This window comes from Panicum virgatum, chromosome 2N, assembly GCF_016808335.1.
Source record: "Panicum virgatum strain AP13 chromosome 2N, P.virgatum_v5, whole genome shotgun sequence".
In the NCBI taxonomy this organism is placed as follows: domain Eukaryota; kingdom Viridiplantae; phylum Streptophyta; class Magnoliopsida; order Poales; family Poaceae; genus Panicum; species Panicum virgatum.
Window position 1 is genome coordinate 44,510,712 of NC_053146.1, and position 23,799 is coordinate 44,534,510.

The 23,799-nt window shown below is 45.9% G+C and overlaps 1 protein-coding gene across 1 annotated transcript; it reads right to left on the bottom strand.

The window, feature by feature from the left end:
* Positions 1-10,694: 10,694 nt before the first annotated feature.
* Positions 10,695-23,294, bottom strand: LOC120660637. Its single transcript, XM_039939238.1, has 3 exons — positions 23,132-23,294; positions 22,703-23,006; positions 10,695-11,059 (listed from the first exon to the last, which is right to left on the bottom strand). Exons 1-2 carry the CDS (start codon positions 23,196-23,198, stop codon positions 22,819-22,821), a joined length of 255 nt encoding a protein of 84 aa, XP_039795172.1. The 5' UTR covers positions 23,199-23,294; the 3' UTR covers positions 10,695-11,059; positions 22,703-22,818.
* Between the last annotated feature and the right edge of the window lie 505 nt (positions 23,295-23,799).

A 23,799-nucleotide genomic window follows, 5' to 3' on the forward strand; every position in this document is an offset into this window, starting at 1 on the left:
TACTCTACCAAATACACACCTAGTAGATACGGGTATGTACACCGCACGACGAAATCGAGATTCCCCCCAACCTCCGGTGCCGTCGAGGCCACCGGAGGCAAGGGGGAACCAGCGAAATCGTCGCCGGAAGAGCAGACGCTCTCGGTTCGCCCTCTTTTTACTGTAGATGGGGAAAGAGTCGAGAGGAAGGAGGAAGACCGAAGACTGATTTTTTTTGAGGGGTACGATGATGACTGATGAGGAACGGTATGGGGCCGGATGGGACGGCCCATTGTGAGATGATACTCACGGGCCTTGAAGCAATGGGCCGAACACGATCATGGCAGCCTTAAAGCCCAAGCTGTTCTCCTAGCTGGCGAGCGGGCCGTGTCGGAGAAAAGCGCAGCCCATCTTCTGCTGCTACAACGCAACACACATGAGCGTCCTTATCGTGATCTGCATATGTCGAGTGTCCATCAAATGAACAGGTCAGAGAGAGTCAGGAGAACAATTGCAATCAACAGTGCTCCAGCGGCTAATCAATCCGGCTCCCTCCTGCCTCCTCGCCGGGCCGTCTCAGTTTCCGGCCACGTCGATGTGGTCATGTGGATAGGATAGGATGGGATAGAATGGAGACTCAGAGCTGACCGGCGCCACCGCCGCCGGCCGGCCTGCCGCCCGCGCGCTGAAAGCGCGTAAGGCGGTCAGAATCCCGAGGTTCTGTTTAGTTCACAAAATTTTACACGGTACTCGTTATATCGAATCTTCAGACACATACATAAAATATTAAATACAATTGAAAAAAATAACTAATTACACCGTCTAACTAATTAGCACGAGCTGAATTTTTTAAGTCTAATTAGTTTATAATTAGATATTATTTATCAAATAACAACGAAATATGTTACAATACCAAAACTCAAACTTTTTCACCAACTAAACACACCCTGAGTAAACAGCGAGATGCTGAAATTGCAGTCGCCCGTGACTTCCAAAAATTACGGTCGATTTATTCACCTCGCGCGCGGCCCCACCCATTCATGCCCGCGCCCCTCCCTTTTCTTTTCTTTTTTCTTCACTCTCCCTCTAGATCTGACGCGATCTGCGGGACGGGAGCTTCGCCTCCCCCCAACCAAGGCGAGCGGCGCGATGGCGGGGACCGCGAGCGGCGACGGCGGAGCGGACGAAGGGGAGCGGCGCGGCGGCGGCGGAGCGGATGGAGGGGAGCGGCGCGGCGGCGGCGGAGTGGATGGAGGGGAGCACCGCGGCGGCGGGCACCTCCGCCTCTCTCCGACGGCCCCGGATCCGCGGCCCCCGGCACTGGGGCCGCGGCGGGGAGGCAGTGCGGCGAGCTGCCGCGCCCAGGCAAAATTTTTTTTTGAATTTTTTTGGATTTCTTTGATTTTCGGATGAATATTTTTTAAATGATGCAAAAAAATTTCTCTCTCCAATTTTTTTTCTTGAAAATTTTTTCTGCTCTTTATTTTGATTGAAATGTTTTTTTGGTCTCCAAAATTTTTCTTGTTTTTTTAATCAGAAAACGAATAAAAATTCTATAAATGGAAAAAAAAAACACGGTCCGAATATCAACCGTAGGGAAGGGGTCCCTACGGTTGTCCGTAAATTAGCGTGGCCCAGTAAACAGGGGCCCGCTGGACTTAGTTGCCTGCCCAACTGGTTCGGTCCACTGGCACCGCGCGCGGCTTGTCATCGCCTCCGCTCCGCCGCGACCACGGGCAGCCGCCGGCTCCTATCCCCGTGCTTTGGACCCCGACGGCACAGCACAGGCGCAGACGTCATCAGCTGAAAAGCCAGCCGCGTGCGCCGACCGCCGAACCGTGGACTCGCGCAACGTCAAACGGCGAAGCGGAAGGCGGCGTGTAAAGTTGCGGGAACTCCGATCTCAGAGCCACATGACGTATCCTCCCAAAAAAAGAGTCCCCTCTCCATTTAGCACCTTTTTTTAGTCAGCCCAACGCTTAGTTGATCCGCGGGTGCTTGGTCTTCGAGTATTACTGTACGTGGGACGTGGTGACGAGCAACAAGCTAGCACACCGCCGGTTGTTTTCGCTACTACTAGTCTACTTGTAGACAGGGGTGGATTCAGGAAAAAAATATAGGGGGCTGACCACAATACACTAACTCATCAACACATGTCATATTTCCAAACTATATCAACGTGATAGTCTATAGTAGTTTCATGTGATAACATGGAATTGGGGATTTGAGGTCAGAAAGTTTAAGTTCCATACCTGGACGGCCGCGGCGCTGCGTGCCGACGTGCCGCATCTTGTTATGCCGAATGCCGAGCCTCCGCGGCTCCGACTACCCCGGACCGCCGGTCCATCCGCCCTCCGCCCCTGCTCCGGAGTCCGGAGCGCCCGGCCACCCGGGGGCCGCGGCCACGCCGGGACGCCCCTCCGCCCCCGCAGACCGGGACCGCGGGTCCCTGCAGCAGCGCGGATGCGCAGCCGAGCAGCCAACCGAGCCCCTGCCTGGCTACCTGTCGCAGAGCAGCCCCCCGCCCCGCCCACCGGTCTCCCGCCGCCGCCGCTGGTTGTCTTCCGCACGGGCGCCGCCTTGCCGTCCGCTCGTGAGCAGCCGAGCGCCCGAACCAACCTCCTGTCTTTGCCTCCAGGGATTTCGATTGGGGGAAACCAGTGGTGGGTGGGCTGCATCCTAAATGGGCCATCGGGGCGCCATTTGGGCCGGTCAACGGGGCGTGATTTGGGCCAGTCGGCCTGGGCAGCTGGGCTGGTTGGTTGTTTTGGCCCATGTCACGAAGAAAGAGTCTTCTTCTACCTCCAGCATCTCCATTGCTCATCCATGGTGGCTAAAAATTAGAGGGGGGGGCTGAGGGGGGATCCATGGATTCCCAGGCAGTAGGGGGGCTCGAGCCCCCTTAGCCATCCGCCGCTGCTCGTAGATGATAGTAGTTGATGGTCATCGTCAACGGCACGATGACGACATCGATGGCTCGATCGATCGAGAGTCTCTTCTCCTGCTGCTAGTCCTAGCGGTAGTGAAAGAGTCAAAAGCTATCGCTCGTGCCCAAGCCAAAGTTTTGACCAGCTGTTGACCCCCACACCCACGGGCCACGGGCGTTCAACTCAGTTCCTTCCCTCCGATCCGGGCTGTATATATGTCCACCATCCTGAGCCATGATTCGGTGTGCCAAGATAATAACTAATTAAAACCATCGTGGTTAGAAGTGCGCATGAACCAAACATGCATGCAAATCGAAGGCGACGGACGGAAATGGCTTTGTCGGGTTCCTTGGTTTGGCGACGCATCCAAGTCCAAACCGATCACGCAAACAGCTCAACCGCCGCAAAGTCCAAGCCTTGCCAACCTTTTGTTCGGATGCTGGGACGCATGCATGTGACTAGCTCCTCCACACGTCAATCAGGGTTCCACAAGTACTGATCGAGCTGATGCGTCCATCGCACAGCCTATAGATGGCCAAATGGGCGACCCAGCCCAACACGACACTAACTCGATTGGGCACAGCAGAATTTGGGCACGGCACGGTTTGGCACGGTCGGCGAATCGTGTCGTGCCGCCGTCGCGGTCCAGGCACGACACGACGGGCATTCGGTCATGCCGTGCCGGCACGAAGGCACGGTCGTGTGACACCTCGGGTGTCAGTTTAACCAAAGCCAGGCAATTAACATAACTTCACACACAAATGAGCTAAGAAAACTTAAATAAGAACCCTATGTCTAGTTCTTGCAAACTTGTGTGTAAATGTATGAGTGCAATGTGCTTGAAAAACAATAATTGGTACCCTTTTAAACTTGACTTGACATGTGTGGTAAATAAGGCAATAAAATACACCTTTCATAATGAGCTATAAACTTTCTAGGCAAATCAAATTTAAACTGGAAAACCATCAGTTGAAATAATTAATGGAACCATTCTTTGATTGGTGAAGAGCCACTAGTACAAACAAAATAATAAAATAATGCCACAAATATTCAACGCACAAGTAGTTTGAAATCTTGAAATTTCTCTAAGGAAAAGAAGACATAAAACATACTTACTTCGGAGGTCTAGTGAGACAATATTTAGTTCTTTCCTAAATGACAAATTGGAGTTGTGAACAAATTGAAATTTTGAACAAGGGACCATAAACATTCCTTTAGTACATAATAATAATAAATATTTATAGGAAATAAGAATGCATCCTTGTATATGAGGATGTGTGGATATAAAACTTGTTCCTTTAATATTCTTGAAACTCTCATGCTCAATTTGTCACAAAAATGTAGAATAAAGACACACTCATATTTTTGTGACACATAGTTTAATTTAAAAGACTTTTTGGAAAATTCAAATTTTAAACAAATCAAATAAACAAGAGTTCAATTTCTAGTTGTTAGGAAATTGAAATAACTTTCAAAACAATGCAAACATGCATATGAAAATAAATAGACATATTCACCATGTCATGTTAAACAAAAGCCTAGTTGAACCCTAGGAGTAAAAGTGCCAAAATTCACATGGAATGATAAGTACTTTAAATGACAGTTTTTGAAATAATTAAATAACTCTCAAATCATTGCTCGAATGAAAAAGTGCATAACATGAAAGTTGTAGATCTCGAAAAACTGAGCAAAAGTGGTATTCAACACTTTTTCATTTGGTGCCAAGAAGAAGGAGAAAAATTGAATTTACAGAACTGGTTTTTAGATTTCGAGAAAATTACAAAACTGCCACTGACCGCTTCTCCTACCTCTCGCCTCCCTGCACCACGCCCACGACGGTGCCGTACGCCACCGGCGCCACCTGGCCGGCCACGCGCCGCGCCCTGCTAGCTCCACACCTCCCCCAGCACGAGCTCCCCCAGCCCGCTTCTCCCTGGCTCCGCGTCGAGCTGCCACGCACCCCCGCACGCGCCCCTGCTCGCCACGGCGTCGACGGCCGTCGCCGTTCCCTGGCCATGCGTCCACGCCATCCCGATCGCCCTCCCCCAGCTCGCTCTCCCCAGTTCGCTCTCCTCCCTCTGCTTGTGCCTATAAAAGGGGTAGGGCTCCCCCTGCACGCGTGGACAGCACGCCCCCGCCATTCCCAACTCCGGCGAGCTCGGCTCACCGTGGTACCACCCCCACATTCTCCAATACAAGCTGTGCACGGCCTCCTCGACCCCGTACTGCACCTCCCCGACCCATCCCTCTCCGCCCTGGCCCGCCGGAATCGCCCAGGACGGTCACCGGACCCCATGGCCGCCGTCTCCCCTAGCTCGCAGTGCAGCTCCTAGCTCGGGCCTCTCTCCTCTCAAATTGACTAGCCACAGAGTTTCCCCACCTCCCAACAAAGCTCCACAGCCCAGTTCTGTCCCTGCTCGCCCACCGGAGCACCGCCGCCGCCGCTCACCGTCGCCGTCGTTCCTGCTCCACGTGGAGAGGCCGCCTCTGACCGGCCCGCACCCCACCGAGTGGCTTCCTAGGTTCGCCTCAACCCCCTTGTGCCCCTCCCCCACCTAGCCCACGCCGACGGCGAGGGAGCTCGGCGGAAATCGGCGCGCCCTTCCCTCCCCTGCTCTGAATCCCAGCCAGGGACCTCGTTTGAGAAGAACCAAAACCTCCAGGGACTAATCTGTAAAATACGCTTGAACTCAAGAACTATAAGCCAGTGAACTTTAAAAATTTGTAGAAAATCTTATAAAAATCAGAAAAATGCAAACTAAAATGTTTTGGAATCCTTGAAACAAGATCTTCAAGTTTTGTTACATGCACATGTTCAAAATCTGTCCACATTTTAATCTAAGAAAAAGACTAGTTTAAATGGCACATAAATGTTCTAGGAGTATGATTCAGTAACTATGCTTGATTTTTGGATATATTAAGCTTAGTAATGTTAGAAGAGCCTGGTAAAAATATGAGCTCTGTTTGAAATCGTTTGCTTGCTCAAATGATCAAGATTCCTAAATCTACTAGTATTGCTCATGTATTAATGCTAGTAGAAATAATGAAGTTTTGTGTATGAAACTTTTTCCTTGTATGTATCGCAATAAAACCTTACTGTTGCGCAAGTTTGAGAAATTATTAAACTAATTAACTATATAATTGAGTTAATACTTGATAAGTAGGCTTTATTTGTGATATATAGTTCCTCTGCTTAGAAAAATCTAGGTTTATTTCTAAAACTTTGATTTAGTCTTTTAACAATTCCTGCAAAGTTTGAGAACCATTTACTAAATATTCTTACAGTTATAATCAATGCTTGAGATATCATGCTTAGTTTTTCTATTTTTGTTCTGGAAGAAATCTATCATATCTGGTCTTCATCTTTGGACAGATTACTAGTTAGAATGAGAACTAGCTATGTTAGAAGTTTCACATGAAGTACTAGTAATATTAAAGTCCAAATGAATATGCAATTTCATATCTAGTTTAATGCATGAGTAATTCATCTTCTAGAAATAATGCCTGAAAATTTTACTGAAGCATGTTTAGTTCATGTTTAGAATCTGGTCAAATTTTGAGACACATAACCTGTGCAGAACTCCCTGTGGAATTTATTATTTTTGCTAGCATGATACTTTTGTTAATTTTATACCTCCTGTTATATGAATAGATAAAATATGGAAAAATTTAAGTACTGAGTATGCCATGTCCAGATACTTCTGTAAAAATTGTAGCTCCAAAAACTAATCCTAACTTATGAAGTTAAATAGTCAAACAACTAGGTGTTTACATTTAATATAAAACCCGCCACACAGCTCTTTTATGAAGTAAAGTGAATTTAAGAACTACTCTATAAACGATTGCCCAGAAAATAAAGTTAACTAAGACCACCACAACAAACACATGCTATTATGGACTACAACTTTATAGTGAAGGAAAGAAATATGTTATATCATGTTATAACAATATCATTTCTGCATGCATATAGAAACAGTAAATCTACTCGACGGTGATTACGAATTGGTGCCTGCGAATACTACCACTCCGGAGAGTGTCTCTCTTATTTATACTGACTTGAATCAAGACCCGAACCAATGTTCGGAAGAGCCCAATGCTACTTTTGAACAGTGCCCAAGAAGGTAAGCCCCGGTGCATAATCCCATTATTTTACTCCTTATATTCATCCAACTATTTATATATGTTGTAATAATTTTATTGCGCATTTATGTTTTCTATGAGTTGATCGAAAACCTTAGGTACATGATCGCTAGGTACCTATGCTTGTTATCCGGATCTTTTTCTCGACTAGTTGCCCCACTAACTAGGTACGGTAAAAGTCGAGAGGTTTCCTGCCTTTCGCGAGATTATAGGAGTTGACTGACTTTAATTCATGCTGAAATATAAGGACAACGTGCGGGGTTGTGTAGTTGTGATACCCCGCTGGTGTAGTCAAAAATGGTTAAGGTCGCGGTGTGTGGCTCATTTCGTTAAGCGTTTGAAAGTACTAGCCACATGCCGAGAAATATGGTAATCGGTAAGTTTAAGTACCTGATTGGACCGGCGAGTGGAACGACCATTCACCCTCTTGGTAGAAGTAGGTTTTATTTTTGTCCGGACGTACGGGTGCAGAGACGTCGGGCTCTGTAGTCGGGGAGGGTGACCCGGATCCACGGACTGGAAAGAAAGGGGAAATGTTGTGTGGGTGACTTGGTTCCCATACGTGTGGTCTAGGTTCCCCTGGCCAGGTTGAAATTCGATTCAGAATCGTCCGCCTCTCACGGCATGAGACTGCTTAATGTTTTCGGTCACACAGAGTAACAAGTGGATCATGATGATGATAATACTGCTGGTTGATTAAATGATTGCTCTACCATGCTTGAGTAGAGATAGTTGCAAATTTAGAATGGTTAATCCAACTAGAATATGGCTAAGTAAAACCTGAAAGTAAGGATCCACACTTAGCGGCATTTTTTGCAAAACAAACCCCACCAACTAAAAAGCCTTGTATGTCTAGTTATCGGACTATGTTATATCCGGTGACGGGTCAGTCTTGCTGAGTATTAGTATACTCAGCCTTGCTTGTGGCACTATTTTTTAGGTACTAACTTTGAAGATCTGTTTGCGAGTCTTACTTGGCCGTGTACTTTGCCTCCGGGCTGGTCTGTTGAGTGGGATGGTCCTTCAGCCGGTGCTGACCACCCTCCCGCTGAGTGACGATTTCGTACGGGTTTTATCTATGCGTCACGTTATTTCGCTAGTTATCTTTTAATGCTTCCGCTGAATAATGAGACTTGAATAAATTGAGTAGATGGAACTCTGTATTACTTCGCTACTCTGAACATGGTTTGTAATAAATTTCCTTTCCGCTGCAATCACTCTGAGATGTATGAAATGTTCTGTGTTGTAATCTCTGGGCTTACCTTCGTGTGAGTGTTGTCTACTGATCCTGGAATAGCGTGGCTTTAATCGAGGCTTCACTCGAGGAACTACCGGTGCGTGCCGATTTGGGTCAGAGTTGCCTAGCAACAAAGATCAGTGCACCCGGGCCTAGTTAGTTTAGGTGGTTCCGCCACAGCTCGGCCCGAGCGAATTGTGCCGCCCCATACCCGTCGCCCGCCGCCGTGCGTCGTCCTGCAAGTCGCCCTCCGCGCGTCGCCGCTTCCGGCCACCCCTGCGTCCGCTAGTGGACCCTGTGCACGCTGGGCACGTCTCGCCGGCTGTCCCCTGCCCACGGCCGCGCGCCGCTCGCCGGACATCCGCGGCCGCGTGCCCGCTGACCGCCTCCGCTCGCCGGCCCTCCCCTGCGCCGGCCGCCGCCGCTTCCTAGCCCTCGTGTGCACGAGAGAGAGAGGGATCGAGAGATTTAAGAGTGCGGCGGCTGAGTGGATGGAGAGTGAGGGAGAGATAGGGATTAGGGATTTAGGGTTGAGTGGGGAGGTATGGGCTATTAATGGGTCAAATTGTTTCAGACACAAAATTAGTCGTGTCTGATCGAGTTAGACCCGTTAGTCGTGTCGTGTCCGGGTCAGCACTATGGGTCGGAGTCCAGGCCCAGACACTACCTATGCATCGTGTCGGGTCGATCCTGACCCTATAGGTTGTGGGCTGAGCTGGATTAGGATAGTTATTTTTTGTGTCATGCCTAGTTTGGCCCATTTAACCGAGCCCATTTGGCCATGTACAGAACAGCCGATCTGTTGCGTTAGCAGTTCCGATCCTCATATATGGATCTTTTCAGCGGAGAGTAGTATGTGACTGTGCTGACTGCTGAGGCACAATAGGAGTACTAATCCTGCTTGTCCTGGTGCAAGTCTTTGTGCACGGATACTCTGTGTTTGCATGGGATGCGATTCAGGTTTTATTTAAATGCACTCAAAATTCCAAAATTTTACAAGATAATTCATCACATCGAATATTTAAACGCATGCATGAAGTATTAAATATAACTAAACAAAATAACTAATTATATAGTTTGACTATAATTTGCGAGACAAATCTTTTAAATCTAGTTAATCTATAGTAGGACAATAATTATCAAATATAAATAAAATGCTACAGTACTTTGCATTCAAAATTTTCGCATCTAAATAAGGCCTCAGACGATAGAGCTAACTAGCTACCGCCGTAAGCCCGTAGCCTTTCATTTCATCAGAACAGAGCAAGTCGAGATTTGGTCGAATTCTTCTAGTGTCGTTGACCATTCGCATGATCTGGCATTTCCTCCTTAACCCTGAAGTGACCAGCACGCATGTCGGCATGTGCTGATGTGCGAGCGAGATGGTGAGTAGGCGACGCAAAGGCGGTGGTGGCCTCCTGATGGATCACGAGGCCATGTTCCAACCGATCCGTCCCAAGAGAATCTGCGCACGAACAGAACAGGGCTACTACTCTCCTGGTTCCTGCTGCTACCTCTTTGCCTGTACCAGCTTTGCTACGCGTCGATCGCCGGCCGGCGGCACGCACGTCGCTCACACCTTCCTGCCGGAGGCCTGGATCGGAGTCAGCTAGCTAGTCACACCTTTATGGCTCGGTTGTACGGCGCGGAAAAGCTATCGGTTTGGTTGTTTGTTTCGTGGGACTAAACAACTTTAGACTATTTTACATAAAAAAGAATCTTAATATTTATTAGTATTAAATGAAATCTGATCTAACTATAGAATCTTAGGGCTAAACTACGATACGAATCTAAGGAGGTATATTAATTTATAATTAGATAATAGTTACTGTAGCATAACTGTAGCAAATTTTAGATTAATTAGGTCCATTAGATTCGTCTCGCAAATTAGCACTCATATAACAAAAATGTTTTATAAACAAATTTTATTTGATGCACCTAAATGATAAGATTTTTTTGATGTGATGGAAACAAACAGCGTCAGCACTAGCAGTAGTGTGCATGGAACCCATTGAGTTGACCCGGACGTCTCTCTCTCTGGTGTTGTATGGGAAATAGGACAATGATGTTGTACGTTACTAGTTGCTAGCATCAAGGTCTAGGAAAAGATGAAGGGATGATTTGCTTGACATGAAAGCGAGAATGCAAGGATGATTTGCTTGGCATCAAGGCAGTACAGAGACTAGTATAGGAATAGTAGGCACCAGGAAATCTGAACGCATCTTCCTCGAGTCTTCGGGATGCACGGTGCCACGGTCACCCCAGCTGTAGTATTTTGGTGGACACCCATTTTTTATACTCCAAGTTAGGCACTGGGGGGGGGGGGGGGCGTGCATGCTGCATTCATTCAGACGCCAAACTCGAGCTCATCACTCCACATGCACAGACAGAACACAGAGTGGAGCTGTGGAGATCACTGGCGCATTATTGCCGACAAATTTAATTCCACGAGAGCATTCATCCACTGATCGTATACAGATGGCATATAAACAGATTCGTACAAAATTCATCAAGTCACCATAAGTACGTACGTCCAAACTCCCCGAACAAAACAAACACAGGCGATCGAACAAGGTGATCACTGATCAGAAGTTCAGAACGAACGAAAACGAAACGATTTGCGTTGACATCTCACCCGATACACATCGCTCTACACCCACTGTTCCACGAACAACTCGAATTCCGATCAACAAAGCACTGCAATCCTACTACGCGCTTGCGCTATGCGGACGCCAAGGAGGGAGAAGGGCAGCAGCTTACTCTGATGATCCCTTCCACTGTTGGAGAAACGCTTATCGGTACCAGCACGTTAGTGCCGGTCACAAGGGAGCCGGCACTAACGTGTATCTACAGTACACCACAGTCACTTTAGTACCGGCTATTCTCTACAGCCGGCACTAAAGTGTCACCCCCAACGGTCAACAGCCTGCCCCCTAACGGTCAGAGCCAATTTAGTGCCGGCTGGAGCCTCCAGCCGGCACTAACTTGGCATGGTGCAGGTTAGTGCCGGCTTAAAGGTCCAGCCGGCACTAACTGTCTACAGTTTGTGCCGGCTGAAATAACTGGCCGGCACTAAGTTGCCCCGTATATACTGCCCCCCACTTCTTCCCCAGCCCGACCCATCCATTTGGCCGAGCTTCTCCTCTCAACCATGGCGTGTTAGAGGGGAGGTGCTGCCCATTTTCTTCAAAATTTGTGAGGATTTCGCCCATCCAAGTGCATTAAAGGTTAGCAGCTTCTTCCACTCTTCTTTCACAGTGTTTATTCTTTTGTTTCATGCTTTCTAGGTAAAGAAAATAGTGATTTTAAGGTTGAGGAACAATGAGCATAATTTTTCAATTTGTTCATTAATTTGAATAAAATAGAATTGATTTATTGTGTTTTAGAGAAGGATTACTATATAGTTTGAGTATGACACATTTAGATTATTTTTTTTGAATTATTTCATGGGGACATGTCTATATGTTATTATGCAAAATTTTAAGGATGAGGGAAAATGAACATGATTTATCAATTTGTTCATTAATTTGAGCAAGGTAGAATTATTTGTTGTTTTTTTAGAGAAAGTTAACTATATAGTTTGACTATCACATATTTAGAATGATTTTTTCGAATTATTTCATGGTGACATGTGTATATATTATTGTGTCAATTTATTTTGCTATTTACTTTAGGTTTACTAGATAGGTGGCCTATGACACATTTACAATTTGTTTTCGAAATACTTCATAGTAACTTGTTTTGATATATGTAGAATTGATTTTTGTTTTTATACGGTAATTAATTACAGATGGACCGGCAATGGATGCACGGCAGCCGGAGCACCTCGACGTGGATTCAGGGTTTAGATTCTTTTCTCAAGGCGGCAATGGCAAATAGGTCGCCAAAGGGTTTAATGTGTTGTCCATGCAGTATTTGCGAAAATAAAAAGGAATTCCGGAAAAGAGATACTCTATGGAATCACCTAGCCTTGAATGGATTCATGAGTAACTATACCCTTTGGACCAAGCACGGCGAAGTTGGAGTTATGATGGAAGATAATGAAGAAAATGCCGATGATGATAACAACTTTCCAGATTGGGCATGGGTTCATGAAGCAGGTGGCTTTCAAGATGAACCAATGGACGAGGGTGAAGCAAATGTTGCACAAGAGGAGCCACCTGACGAGCTAGGTCAGGCGTTACTTGATGCACAGAAAGACAGTGAGACTGTGAAGGAGGCATTAAAGTTCGAGAAGATGTTGGAGGATCACAAAAGGCCGTTGTTCCCTAGTTGCAAACCGGAGCAAAAGAAGTTGGGTACCACGCTGGAGATGCTGAAATGGAAGGCAACTGATGGTGTCACCGATAAGGGATTTGGTGAGCTATTAAAGATTGTAAAGAACATGCTTCCTGAGGGTAATGAACTGCCGTCAACAACATACGAAGCTAAAAAGATGGTTTGCCCTCTTGGATTGGACGTGCAGAAGATTCACGCATGTCCTAACGACTGCATCCTGTATCGCAGTGAATACGAAAACTTGGAAGCTTGTCCTGTTTGCAGCGCATTGCGGTATAAGATTAGGCGAGATGATCCAGGTGATGTTGATGGGCAGCCGGTAAAGAAGAGAGTTCCCGCAAAGTTGGTGTGGTACTTCCCTATAATACCACGTCTGAAGCGCTTTTTCAAAAACAAGGATAACGCTAAGTTGATGCGGTGGCACAAAGAAGACCGTAAGGAGGATCACATGATCAGACACCCAGCAGATGGGTCCCAGTGGAGAAATCTTAACCGAGAGTATCCTCAATTTGACAACGACCCAAGGAATATAAGATTTGCTCTAAGTACTGATGGAATGAATCCGTACGGTGAGTTTGGCAGCGCTCATAGTACATGGCCTGTGACCCTATGTATGTTCAACCTTCCTCCTTGGTTGTGCCTGAAGCGTAAGTTCATCATGATGCCGGTGCTTATAGAAGGGCCAAAAGAACCTGGCAACGACATTGATGTGTTCCTGCAACCCTTGATGGATGATCTATTACTACTCTGGAAAGAAGAAGGTGTACGTGTGTGGGATGAGTATAAACAGGAGTCCTTCAACCTCCGAGCTTTGCTTTTTGTATGCATCAATGATTGGCCTGCACTTGCAAAACTTTCGGGACAGTCGAACATGGGATACATGGCCTGCACCCACTGTTATGATGAGACCGATAGCATTTATTTGAAACACTGTAAGAAGTGCGTATACATGGGCCATCGTCGATTTCTTCCTACCGATCACCCCCTAAGAACCGAAGGGAAGCATTTCAAAGGAGAGCCCGAAACTCGTCCTAAGCCTCTATTCCGTAATGGAAAGCGTGTGTTCTCGATGATCAAGGATGTGAAAGTAGTATTTGGAAAGGGTCCCTGTAGGCAACCTGTTCCCAAGGATGACCAGGGACATGTTCCAATGTGGAAGAAGAAGTCTATATTATGGAACCTACCTTATTGGCAAGTCTTACAGGTTCGCAACGCAATTGATGTGATGCATCTGTCGAAGAATCTTTGCGTGAACCTACTAGGCTTCCTGGGAGTGTATGGTAAGTCAAAAGACACATTGGAAGCAAGGCGCGACATGCAACAGCTAGCTGGACGACAAGGCTTGCAACCCGAGAAGAGAGACAAAGGATGCCACTATTTAAAACCTGCCAGTTATAATCTGAGCAAAGAGGAGAAGGAAAGTATGTTCGATTGCTTGAACAGTATCAAGGTCCCGTCTGGATACTCCTCAAATATACAGGGCATAATAAATGTGAAAGAGAAAAAAATCCAAAACTTGAAGTCACATGACTGTCACGTCCTGATGACACAACTACTTCCGGTTATACTGAGGGGTGTTCTACCGGAAAATGTGAGATTGGCAGTTGTAAAGCTTTGTGCGTTCATGAATGAAATTTCGCAAAAAGCAATTAATCCAAATAATCTAATAAAACTGCAGAAAGACATTGTCGAATGTCTTGTCAGCTTCGAGATGGTCTTCCCACCTTCCTTCTTCAATATTATGACACACCTTCTAGTTCATATTGTGACAGAAATAACTATCCTGGGTCCTGTTTTTCTACACAATATGTTCCCTTTCGAGAGGTTCATGGCCGTATTGAAGAAGTACGTGCGCAAACGTTCTCGCCCAGAAGGATGCATTGCTACGGGCTATGGAACAGAGGAGGTCATTGAGTTTTGCATTGACTATCTTCCTGATCTCAATCCGATTGGGCTCCCCGTGTCACACCATGAGGGGCGACTAAAGGGAAAAGGCACACTAGGAAAGAAATGTAATATGAACATCTCTTGTAGTGAATTCAGCAAAGCAAACTTCACGGTTCTTCAGAATTCATCCAAGGTGGCTCCCTATATTGATGAGCACATGAATATTATACGGTCCGAAAATCCACAGAAGAATTTTGCTTGGATTACACGCCAACATATAAAAACTTTTGACGGCTGGTTCAGACGAAAATTATTGGGCAACAACACAGTTGATCAAGAACTTCAATGGCTGGCCAGGGGACCATCAATAACCGTCCAGCAATACCAAGGGTACGAAATCAATGGGTATACATTTTACACGAGAGCTCAAGATAAAAAAAGCACCAACCAAAACAGTGGTGTCCGTATGTGTATAGTAAACAGTAATGGAGAAAAGAACAACTACTATGGTGTCATAGAGGAGATATGGGAACTTGAATATGGACCCATAGTTGTCCCTCTGTTTCGTTGTGAATGGGTGGCTGGAGGAGGCGTAACGAAGGACCGGTATGGGATGACCATAGTCGATTTTAAAAAGATTGGATATAAAGATGAGCCATTCATTCTAGCCAAGGATGTGACACAAGTGTTCTATGTGAAGGACATGTCGAGCAAACCGAAGAAAAAGTCGGATAAGACGTCTCAAGCAGACAAGGCTGGAAATGAGCCGAAACGGCACATAGTTCTTCCAGGTAAAAGAAAAGTTGTTGGAGTCGAGAATATTTCGGACAATTCGGAAGATTATGACCAGATTGATGACCTTCCTCCATTCTCAGTTGACGTTGACCCCAGCATCCTCTTATCCAAAGAGGACACGCCTTACTTACGCCGTGATCACATCCAAGGCACTTTCATCAAAAGGAAGATTATCAATGTTCCAGTAGATAATGATGATGAGTAGTACTTTTATATAAATTATATATTGTATTTTCTCATTAAGTGATGTAATGTAACGCACCGCGTCGTATTTGTCTCAATTCTCGATACTATTCGTCCAATTAGGACACAATATCATCTTCAGATAATATTATATTTTTGCATGGTATAAATATTATTTACTTTCGCTAATTTTGCATTACTAGGAGTGTTGAAACATTAAATTACAAACAAATAATCAAGTAATTTGCGAATTGATTACATCATTGTATAGGCTATTACTGAAAAGACTTTTGAATATTTTTGCATGGATCAATCTGAAATTTTTTCGATTTATTACGAATAATAGAAACATATACATATATAAACCCTATAAGCTACACATAATTGATAATGGTTTCATATTCGTGTATTTACTTCAAAACGAAATGTTTTCAATTTATTGTGTTGATATAATTAATAATATGCTAAAAAATTAAGATATTTTTTTTTCTATATTATTCTAATTTTTAAGCCTATTACGAATAAATTAATCAATATTAAAAGTTTATTGTAAAAGAGAATTGATAGGGCAAATTTTTTGTTCCCGCCGGATGGAGCACGTTAGTGCCGGCTGGTAAAACCAGCCGGTACTAACTTTGCACGTTAGTACCGGCTGGTTTTACCAGCCGGCACTAACCTGTACTGCTGACGTCATCGAGGGCACATTAGTGCCGGCTGGCCTTGCCAGCCGGCACTAACCTTACCACAGCCCCCCACTATTCCCCTTCCTTCTCTCCAACGCCTCCAATTTCAGATCGACGTCGTGGGTGTGCCCCTGCTCCCGCGCTCGCCCGCCTGCGCCGCCGCCACCGCCGTCCCCGGCCGCGCGTTGGTCCCCGGCCGGCCCTCGCCCAACGAGCTCTGCCGCGCGTCGCGTCTTCATCGTGCCCCGCGGTGCCGCACGCCTCATCGTCCTTGCGTCCCCCGCGTGCGCTGCGCCAGCGCCTCGTCCCCGGCGGCCCCGACGCGACGCCTGCCCCCGCCGCCCCGGATCCTTGAGGTCGTCCTCGCGTCCCCTGCCGCGCCGGCGCCTCGTCCTCGGCGGCCGCCTCGATGCTCTGCCCCGGCCGCCGCCCGGCCTCAACCTCGCTCGTCGCCACCGTCCCCGGCCGGCCAGCTGCCCCCGCGCCGCCTCGGCTTCGCCGTCCTTGGGCCCGCGCCGCCCCTCGCCGTGCCCGGTCCGCGCTGCCGCCCCTCCTCGTCCCCGTCAACTTCCCGGCCGCGCCCTGCAAGGTGATATATTAATCTACTAAACTTCTACATGATAGTAATTTAATTTAATTCAAAATTTAACACTCATTTGTCTGGTCATGTATTGGCTAGTGTCAAAGTTTCTAGGACATCAGTTTTGCAGGCTCAGTTTTGTTTCATATACATTTTATTTTTTTGTACTAGCTAAAATTTTCTTTGAGATCAATTTTGTACTTCTTAATCTTAACTGATGTTGTATCACCTGGCTACTATTGAAATACATGATCTATGCGGTAATGCGGAGTGCATGTTCACTAAACGGTCAAATTCCAAGATAAAGCATCGCTTCACATCTTCTTTAGTTGGCTTGCAGCCACACCTATCCCTCCTTGAGGTTAGGTCCGAGAATTTTGTGTAGGTGTAATGCAGGATAGCAGCCTCCTCCAATTTGATTTCGCTACAAAAAAAATAAAAGAAAAAGAAATAGGTGAATAAACTATCTGGTTGAAACAGACAGAAATTTGTTGAGTGCAGATTTGTTTTAGAAAAATGTCAGCATATTCAGATGTCTTACTTTGGGGTTTTCATGTAATTATGCCATCTATGAGCACCATTGGGACGCAAATGCTCCTGAACCCTTGCAGCTGATTTTCCATTACCATAAGTGAGGAAGTAATTTGGATTACCACGTGTTGCTTCTTTGTATAGGCCAAAGTATGTATCCTTTGGGAGATGATCGTAATTTTTCTTAAACATTGAAACCTGCACGCATAAAACTTGGTGAAAATTTATGCTATGATTTCTTGTGCCATCTGCAAGTGTCGTCTTCTCCAGATTTACCATTACAAATTCCAAATTTCTGAATTATATAGGATTCGATATGCTGATCTTGTTGTTATCTTCCATTTGCCCTATGCCCTTTTGATTAACATAATAGGTATAGCTCAAAGTAGCACTATCAATAGGGTAGTAGTAGTTTTGATTGCACATGTGGTAGTTAATGAGCATTTTAACTTGATCTTAACATTTTGGGTCAGTTCTGAAGCACAATCATATCTGCAGGATAAAAAAAACAAAATAATATTTTTTTAGACTTCACAATTCCTTCCTAAACAGTGTGATGCACTGCTATACTGTTTCCCCCCTTTTGCATCTGGTACATGCATTTTGAGTCTGTTCTTCAAAATTTAAAGTTATATAGACCATGCTCTCCTCTCTTATATGTAACTTTGAGAACTTTAGCATCTAGCCTTTGTGGACGATATTTAACATTTATCTAATTTGAACTGTGTATTTACCCAATAAAGTTTAGTATACGCTTACACCTTACACATGTATTACAATCATATTATTTTGTTTCTCAACAGGTACTGAAAATTCTCGTATTTGGTTGACATCTAAACTAGGCATAAGGTTAGTTTTTTACGTTTCTTAATCCAAGTAATTTCATAATCCAAGTAATCTCTGTATTGATCAGACAAGATATGCATTCTTAGAGTACAGGTTACTGAGTATTTACAGTACTCGAGACTTCACATACATGATTTTTATTACCCATAATTTCATAACTAGGCATAAGGCATTTTGAAGTCTTTTACCAGAATCCGCTCGACCGCATCATCAATCCGAGACATAGGTATCTCCCCTGTCTCCACCAAGAACACTAGATCCTCAAGAAACTCCTCAAATCTGTAAGGTATCATAATTTGTAGATTGTTCAGTCTAGGCAGTATGATATAGTATGTGGCTTTAATAGATGCTTTGTAACCTCATATATTATGTGGCTTGCTGTTTTTTTATTGTTTCAGGTAGTGGAAATGGATCCTACGGACAACCAAGACGAGTTAATGCACGACCTCATTCGTGATAGTACTGCGTATGTAGCTCCAGAGTTTGATGAGGACGAGAACGATGGCAGCCAATTTTTAAACTTGCATTATCATGGCGACGAGGACCAAGATATTAGTGGGGAGGAAGAAGGAAATGTCGAGGAAGCCGAGGTATAAAAGTTTAGTGATTCTTTCAGGCATCAGGATAAACATTTTCTCAATATATATGTTAGGAGCAAGATATTGTTTGTGACACATGCGGCCCAGCTGCGAACTATTTGTATTATGTTGCTAGCTTTGTTGATGATTTTAGTCTTTATGTAAGGAGTCGTGCTCCAGCTAAAAATTCTTATGAATGTTTCAGTCAATAAGTTACCTAATATCATGATAATTTTCGATCTGGAACCCTTGCTTGCGGGTTATGCAGGTTACGCATACATGCCGCGACGTCCACTAGTTGCTAGCAACCCGCTTGATAAATTTGCGATTCTTTCAGGCATCAGGATCGACGAAGCCTAAACGGAAACGTGGCTCCAAGAGGAAGATGGTAGGATGTACGACCATCACGGAGATCAACGAAGCAACCGGCGAGCCACTAGCTCCTGGTCAAATTAAGACAACATTTGTAAATCAATTGGGATATCTTGTTAGGGAATCCGTCCCCATAAAATATAAGCTTTGGAAGAGAAATAAAGCCTCTGATCGACCTGAAGATATCGTGCCAGATTCAGAGAAAGATTTGTTATGGAAAGAGGTGTCGTTACACTTCAACTTTCCCCCAGGCAAAGCTGACAAAATAAAGGGATGGGCATTTAAGAAGATGGCAATTCAGTTCGCCTCGTTCAAGAAAAAATTGGTGGCAAACTTTGTCAACAAGGGCCTCACACCAGATTTTGATAAAGTCTGGAAGAAGCAACGAGAGTGGTGGAATGAATTCGTGAATTACAAGCACAGTGCTGACAGCATGGCAGCCTCGATTCAAGGCAAAATGAATGCTAGCAAAAAGAAAAACTTCCATAGACTTGGGCCCGGAGGTTATAAGGTTGCCATTCCGAAATGGGAAAAGATGGAAAATAATTTAATTGTAAAAGGAATCGTACCGCAAACCTTGAGTTGGCCCAAACGAGCAAGGTATTACTTCTATGCTCATGGAGGCACACTAGACCCCGACACTGGAATGTTTGTGACTAGCGACGTACTAAGAGAGGCTGCCCAAAGACTCGAGGACGCAATGAGGCGTACCGAAGAAGGAACCTTCCAGCCCAACAGAGAGAATGACGAGCTGACTTACGCTCTTGGGAATGCGGAACACACTGGACGGACCCGAGGCGTGGGAGTAGTTCCATGGAAATTTGGCTTTTCCGGAGATCTCGAAACCTACCGAAGCCGATGCAGAAGCAAGGCAGTAGTGGCTGAGAAGATCCATAGCCTAGAAAACCGGATAATGTCACTTGAGGCAGCAGTTGGGCAACGCTCGGACCAACCAGCTGCCAATATGGAGATCAGCCCCTCTTCTCAGCGTCGTAGCAGTGTTGCTTCCACGGAGCACCCTAATTTGGGTGCCGACAGGCCGAGGGACCCCATTGACGACATCACCGTTAGGACCCAATGTGAGCTTCTGGTTCTTTATGGGAAAAAGCTCAAAGTTTGTGCTGAGGGTTATGCGGAAGTCCAAGAAGAGGGCGGGACAATACATTGCCAGCCGATTCCTGAAGGATTCGCCAGAGTCTTTGTTGACCGAATTACTGAAGAACGTTGGGAAGACATGGACCTCCCGATCCCTATAAATCCTGAAGAAACAGAACTACAACATGCCGTACACACATGGATCGCGTGGCCAAAGCGCGACATAAGATTGGTGCAAGCAGACACAGATTCCGCTCGGTGCTCAAGGCAAAGATCACCAACGCCAGCTGACAGGAATCCTAGTGTTGGCCCACCTTCTCCACCGCCTGCACGGGACCCCAGCATGGATCCGCCATCACCAGCCGCACAAAGCGAGCCAATTCCGGCATCATCACCAGCCGCACAACAGAATCAGAGTCAGCGACAGAAGTCATACACGGTACCTTCGGTCCAGCCATCTCATAAGCAGCAAAGAAAGAAGAAAGCAAAGGCTCCAGAAGAGGAAGAGGCAGAAGAATCGTTTCAAACCTTCTTGCTGAAGCGCAAGCTACTGAGGGAGGCTGCGAACAAGAAGCCAGAAATAGATCCGGTTGCAAAGTCACACTTCATTAAACACTTCATTAAAGATCCCACCAAGGAGAAAGAAAGAGAGTCGGATTATGATCGGCAGATCAGAAAGTGCTACAGCAACCCCAAGAATCGGCGGATTAATGCAAAGACCGTTCCCCAGCTCGGAGAGCAGTCCAAACAATCGATCCCTCCGTTGATAGTGCCGCGTGAAGAATGTCCCGATGAATCAAGAGATCCGTTGACCATGGCTGGGATGATATTGCAAACTGATCTAACAAGGGCTCAATTGCTTGGGGAGGCCCTACAGAATGCCCGCGGCAAGAAAAAGTTTGTACTTGGTGAACCTTTGATATGGCCAGAGTTGCTACCATTCCTACCAACGAGAATGGCCGAGTTACACAAATGGTATGCCGTGCAATCTAAAGCTAATCAATTAGAGATGTTCCCAGCTCGGATTAAAAATGAGCATTTCTGGCGGGGGGCAGATGATGTATATATCGAGTTTGCAGCACTTTACGATTTATACCATCAAGATGCCCTTCACAAGTCCCTCATGAGTGTATGGTGCATGTAAGTATTGTCTCTCGTTTCATTATTTTAGCCTTGTGTGTTGACTGATCCCCGTTTTTCTTGTGTCCCGTAGGTCAAAAATTCAAATTTGCCGAAAGAAGAACTTCCATAACGTCGGGTTCTTCGACCCCGATATTATACACGAGAAATCGCTAGCACTAAATCCTGGAGACGTAGTCAATGTTATATACAGGGGGTTGCGTAAAAATAGCATGTGTCCCTTTATTCTCTTGCCATACAACCATCAGTGAGTCGTTCTTTGTTAGACTTTTTTTTCAATCCCTTCGTATTAATAATACTATTTAATAACTATTATAATCAACATTAATTGGTTATGCGTATGTATATGCACAGCTTTCATTGGATATTGCTTTGTATTCGGATTGAGGAGCACAAGGTCTTGGTGTACGACTCGTTAAGGCAAGATAAATCAAAGTACCAAGATATCATCGAGACAGTAAATACTGCATGGAGTCGCTACCTCCACAAACATATAGGCTTGCCCATAGGTGAAATCGAGCCTCTTCATTGGGTGACTGATTTTCCGGTATGAATATACTCTCACTACTAATGTCATTCGCAATAAACATCAGAAAAATTCTATATCGTAACCCACATTTGTCCATAGTGTTGGAGACAGGGCCAAGGAAACAACTTATGTGGATACTACGTATGCGAGTGGATCAACTCTTTTGCAAGTGAAAAAGGGCAAATGACAGTGGAGGCATTCAATGTACGTGAGCACAACCACATCTGCTCATTATTTTAATTCATTATTTTTTATTCTCATGTTTTTATCGAAAAATGTGACAGCGTTGGTGGATGAAAGAAGAACTCATTGAAATCGCTCGGATCAGGGCAATTCAAGAAGCTATATGCGGATTTCTACTCGATGAAGTCATAAATCCTAAGGGCGAATTTCATGGCGATCTCCGTCTAAGCGTCGCCCAAGAAGATCCGACGACGAGGAAGCTGATACGTTATTATAGTTGATGTGCGCAATAATTTGTAATATCTCATGTACTTTTGAACTCCTAAGTGTTCCATACATGACAAATATATATATATATATATATATAATATTAGTGTAATATGTCCCAATATTACTGTGCAATGCAAAGAGTACGACTATGTAGTCACATACGGTAGAAATACGCATAGCCATACGTATAAAAACAAAAAAGAAAAAAAAACATAAAGAAGAAAAAACATTTAGTGCCGGCCAGTTATACCAGCCGGCACTAACCTTGCTGATGGGAGGTGGGCGGGGTCGGGCACGTTAGTGCCGGCTGATATTACGGACCGGCACTAACATGCGCACGTTAGTGCCGGTCAGAGTAGCCGGCACTAACGTCTGTCACGTTAGTGCCGGCCATTTAGTGCCGGCCACAGGGACCGGCACTAAGCCGTCCTGTGACCGGCACTGATGTGCCTTTCTGCAACAGTGTTCCCCTTCCAGCCTTCAGAGACAACACACTCCAATCCCCAAATATATGTGTGTGTGGAAATATATACGCAGATACTCATACTACGCCGCCGCCCGCCGGTCGGTCGGTCGGTCGGTCTATCAGTGCGTCGGCGGCGAGGAGGGGTCCGGCGTCGGGACCATGCCGCCGTGGGTGTTGGTGTTGGCCGTGGGCGGCCCGTAGTCCATCATCGTGTACACCATCTCCTCCGGCAGCAGCCGCCCGCGGAGCGCCCGCCCGTTGCGCGGCGCCGCCCGCATCACCTGTACCTTCCGCGCCTCCACCAGCCCTGCACTCGATCCCCCGCCGCGGAAATAACAAATCACTCTCGATTCATACCCACCACACGCAAAAACCGAGACGAATCGGAACAAACAGAGCGAGATAGCCGGCCGGCCGGCCGGCCTTAATTACCTTGCGAGAGGGAGAGCGCGAGGAGGGCCGTGACCAGGAGGAGAGCGAGAAGCCTCTGCTTGGCCATGGCGGCGAGAGGAGGGGAACAGGGACTGGGGGGTGGTAGGATCGAGGAGGACGAAGGGTGTGGGGTGGGATCCGTGGGCTTTAAATGAGGCTTTCGGAGGCTTCGAAACTGCCGGGGCGCTTGAGTACGCCCGGCCGGGGCCACCCGCCTAATTTAACGTGCCACCCCCGGCGCCACCGAGGCTGACGGGTGGGGCCCGTCTGCCCAACTCTGGTCCCTCGCTCGCTGTCGCCGTTCCCGGGAATGGAAACGGAATGGAGGGGCGCCGTGTCATGATGGTTGACGGGTTTGGGGAAGAGGAGATTTGGATTGGATTCGCATCATTCTTTATTTTAGTTTACTGGTCCGACTGGAAGTTTTAAATTAGTTTTATTTCCCGTAAGCTGTCCATAAGAATGTAATTATGAAATACTAGTTAAAATTTATTCAAATTTATAATAAATACTCCCTCTATTTTTACCTACATGTCGTATTAGGTTTGTATTAAGTTAAATTTGGCAAAGTTTGACCAAACTTCTAGAAAGAAATAATAATATTTACAATACCAAATTTGTTTCATTGAATCCACCATGAATTATATGTTGAAGTGCATATGTCGGAT

Excerpts from the sequence above, each read along its gene's own strand:
- LOC120660637 (XM_039939238.1), bottom strand. The coding sequence starts at position 23,198 with ATGGCCAAGCAGAGGCTTCTCGCTCTCCTCCTGGTCACGGCCCTCCTC. Across the intron at positions 23,007-23,131 it reads CGCGCTCTCCCTCTCGCAAG|GGCTGGTGGAGGCGCGGAAG; the intron begins GTAATTAAGGCC and ends GATCGAGTGCAG.